The sequence below is a fragment of the Arachis ipaensis genome, chromosome B08 (genome assembly GCF_000816755.2).
Source record: "Arachis ipaensis cultivar K30076 chromosome B08, Araip1.1, whole genome shotgun sequence".
NCBI classification, from domain to species: domain Eukaryota; kingdom Viridiplantae; phylum Streptophyta; class Magnoliopsida; order Fabales; family Fabaceae; genus Arachis; species Arachis ipaensis.
In genome coordinates, this window is record NC_029792.2 from 16,708,045 (window position 1) to 16,712,253 (window position 4,209).

At 45.1% G+C, this 4,209-nt stretch overlaps 1 protein-coding gene across 1 annotated transcript; it reads right to left on the reverse strand.

Moving 5' to 3' along the window:
* LOC107610633 lies at positions 211–1,696 on the reverse strand. Its single transcript, XM_016312662.1, has 3 exons — positions 1,574–1,696; positions 1,059–1,481; positions 211–972 (listed from the first exon to the last, which is right to left on the reverse strand). The coding sequence occupies exons 1-3, from the start codon at positions 1,694–1,696 to the stop codon at positions 211–213; spliced, it is 1,308 nt and encodes a 435-aa protein (XP_016168148.1).

Here is a 4,209-nt window from a genome sequence, read left to right on the forward strand (position 1 = left end):
AATTTTTCATAGTCAATAATAAATCACACTTCCCTGCAATTCCTTGAGAAGACGACCCGAGGTTTAAATACTTCGGTTATAAATTTTATTGGGTTTTGTTACTTGTGACAACCAAACTTTTGTACGAAAGGATTCTCTGTTGGTTTAGAAACTATACTACCAATGTGATTATATTTTTATAAAAATTCTTTACTGGCAAGAATCCGTTCGTCAGTCATTGATAGTCTTCCTCCCTAGGATGATGTTGTAGGCCATGGAGTCTCGCAGAACCACGAACTCAGCCATTACCGATCTTCGCCCCTGTCGTGATCCTACAGATATTGGTAGGGAGACTATCCCGTCTGGCTTGATGAAGTCGTCGCCCAAGCCTACGACACCGTGCTGGTGAGTCTTTAAATCGGCATCCCGTAGGCCCAAGGCGTTGAACATGTTGCAAAACATGATATTCGAGTCAGCCCCGGTGTCCACGAGGATCCATTTGATGGGGCCGGTTCCCACTCTGGCCGTGATGACCATGGGAGGGTTTTCCGCGGCCTCATCGAACCATTGGTCCTCTGGACCGAATGAGATAGGTGGGACCCTCTTGGAGTTTCGCACAGAAGATGAGAAAACTGCCAGGACTTTGGCGTCTTTTTTGTGTGCCGACCTCGACCTTGGAGGCGCGTCTCTTACTGTTACCACGTTCACTATGGTAAGGCCGTGCTCGTTGTCCTCTAGCTCGTGACGTCGCTTCATCGCGCGGGTCTTGTCCTCTCCCTCGCGGTCGCGATCTCGCCTCCTTGGCTCCCTGATGAGATGGGAGAATTTGGCCAGTTTTCCGTCCCAGATCGCTTGTTCTAGCGCGTCCTTTAGGTCGAAGTAATCCTGTGTCTTGTGTCCATAGCCCTTGTGATAATCACAATAGAGGCTCTTGTTCTCCCTAGTTCGGTCCTTCAGAGGTCGGGGCTTCGATAAAATTCCCTTCTCGGCTATCTGCTGATAAACTTCTATGATGAGGACGGTAAGGGGGTGTAATTGGTGAACTTCCCGACTCGAGGAAACGGCCTGGGCGTCTTGACCGGACCGCCATCTCTGGCGTGCTCCTTCTGCCTTTCTCCACCACCGTGCTGCCGAGGTTGGTTGTAGGAGGGCTTCCGCTTGTTGGCAGCCACGACTTGACTGACTTCTTCATCATTGATATATTCCCTGGCTACGCTTTGGATCTCCTGCATCGTCCACACCGGCTTCGTGGTAAGATGCTTCCTGAAGTCCTCGTTCAGGAGCCCATTTGTCAAACACAGACTGGCTACCGAATCAGTTAGCCCGTCGATCTCCAAACATTCGTCGTTAAACCGGTCTAGATACTTTCTGGTCGGCTCGCCGGACCTTTGAGTCACTCCGAGCAAATTGATCGGGTACTTTGCCTTTGCGATTCTGGTAGTAAATTGGGCTAGAAAAGCGCGGCTAAGTCCGAAAACCTGGCCACCAAGCCCTGCGGAAGGCTATTAAACCACCGTATTGCAGGTCCCGCCAGAGTGACCGAGAAAGCGCGGCACCTTACCTCGTCTCCCACTCCCTCCAGGTTCATCCTGGCCTCGAAGGCCGTAAGGTGCTCCTGCGGGTCTTGAGTTCCATCGTACCTCATGTCCGTCGACTTGTCAAAGTGCTTTGGTAGCCAGACCTCGAGGATGAAACGATGAAACGGGGTTGCGCCCATTATCACTAGTCTCCGCGTTCTCCTTGGTCTTCCCCAGGGACGGATCCAGGAATTTGGTAGAAGAAATTATTTATTTAAGATAATTATTTATTATATTTTTTAAATAAAATTATATAATATATAATAACTTTATATCCTTATAATAGTTAATTTTATTCAAAAAAATTGGGGGCCAAGGCCTATACTTATCCCCCCTTAGATCCGTCCCTGGTCTTTCTTCGCCGTCTTTCCGCCGACCGTCTTTCCGGTCTCGTTCCGTGGCGCGTCTCCTTTCCCGCCTGGTGTAAATGATGGGATCGCGGCGTCTTCTTGGGCGTTCTTCCTCCCGGGCGCTCTCGGGCTCAGATCGTGGGCTAGGCATTCGCTGGGAATGACTTCTTGGAGGAGAACGGGAGTAGCTTGATTCGGGAGTTTGTTGACGATGTTCTTGATCTGCCAGCTGGTGCTGCAGGTTCTGCATCCTATGACGCAGTTTCTGCATTATTCTGGCGTTGTTATTGCCTGTTCCTCCAAAGGGGCGTCTTTCTTGAGATCGTGAAGACGGCTCGGTTCGTCGTGGAGGGGACCTCGTGCGCTCTCGGGAGGAAGCCACGGAGGCTTCCCCTCTGTGTTCGGCCCCGCGGCCTGGTCCTCCAGGGCCCAGTACAACGTCCATTCAGGCGTCCCCACAGACGGCGCCAATGTTCGGTAGCTCGAGTACCGGACGGGTCGGAGTGAAACTTCAGTTGGTGAGACGGGGAATCGCCTGATTCCGGGTTACTGGGGCGGAGGTGGAGTAGCCGACGTTCCGAGCTCTTCGTGTGGAAAAAGGGGAGTGTCACCTGCAAAGACACTCCGACACTCTAGTCAGTCAGGTGTGCAGGCGAAAAAGGTATAAAGTGATATGTGTCGTACCTTGGGGGAGGGGTAGGACCCTCCCCATATATACTGTGTCAGAAGTGGGTCTCGCAAGAACAGATCCACCTTCCTCGAAGTTTCCTCTTACAGCTGTAGTGATGAGCTGCCAAAGACACGTGTCCGGATCGGTGGATGAGTGGCTCATACCCGACCGTTCGGGTCGGGTTCTATGGATCGAATCGACCCACAATCTATTTAGGCCAGGCCGTAATACATATTATATATTATAGAATCATCAAAAAATAATAAAAAATAACAATTTTCAGTTAATAACAACAACAATAGAAGATAGTTACGGCAAAAATTAATATATCCTAGTGTTTAAATTAATATATTCTAATATTTTGTTTTGTATTAAAAGTTATAACTAACAAATTGTATAATTAAAACCCATTATTTTTCAATTGGGCCCAATAGCTAACAAATAAGATGATATAGTTGTCCTAATTCCAATTTTTCAATCTTTTCACCACGTGTTCATGGAGCACATCCATTGTCTTCTTCAATGGAGGAAGGTAAATGCAGAAGGAGTTGTGAGTGAAAAAAAGTGAGGTAGCGTGGTTGACGAACAACACAGAGAAAGAGAGATGTTACGGGATAACTGCACTGGGGAAGGAAAGGTGATAACTGCACGTCTGGGCCTTGGCCTTTTAATTCTTTCTTTTTTTTTTTAAGTTTAATTTTAATATATTGACAGCTAAAAATATTTTAATTGTGTAATTATATCCATTTTTTTAAATGACTATTTATGTGATCAATAAAAATAATAATTATTTTTTATAATCTGACGTTACATAATTAAATACGGGTCTGTCTAAAATTAGCTCATGTCTTTTGAGTTTATCTGATGCACCATTCAATTTAAAGCATTAGATTAGATTGATAACAGATCTAATGGTTTATATTTAATTTATAAATAATTTATTAAAATTTATACTAAAAGGTAACAAATCTTTCAATATTTTAAATTTGCCCCAATAATAAAACCCTCGTATCAGCTCATATTGTTCCTAACTTCCTATCTCTATTCAATTTCGGCTCAGCTCCAGAAGAACTTCCCAAAAAGAAATTCTATCAACACCTTTATGGAAGACCACCAATCACCCTGCGGCTCCTTCCTCTCCCATCTTCCACACCAGGTACCCTCCATGTCTCTATTCAATTTCGCGATTTCATCGAAATTCTTGCGATTCTCGTCTTTTTTTCTCATTCCACCGAAATCTCGTGAATTCGTTTCATCCGCACCAGGTTCAACTCGTTGAGGTCGACACCGCAGTAGTCGTTGAACTCGAGTATCTTAATGTATGCGTAAGGAGATAGCAGATCTTGCGCTGATTCATATAGAAAGTGAAGCAGAGAGAGAATTCGAGATAGAAGCACATTTTGCAGAATGGTGAGTAACCCTAATAGTGTCCACAATTGTGATAATATCTCCATTTTTGCAATGTTGATAAGCTGATATTTGTGTTTGCTGGTTTGAGATTTGTTGTTCTTGAGGAATGGTGGAGTGAAAAATGGAGTGAGAATTTGTTTGTTTCTTTTCACATTTTTTTTTCTTTTTTTCCCCTTTGGATTGTAACTTTGGGGGTTCTTATACATTGCATAAAATGCGAACA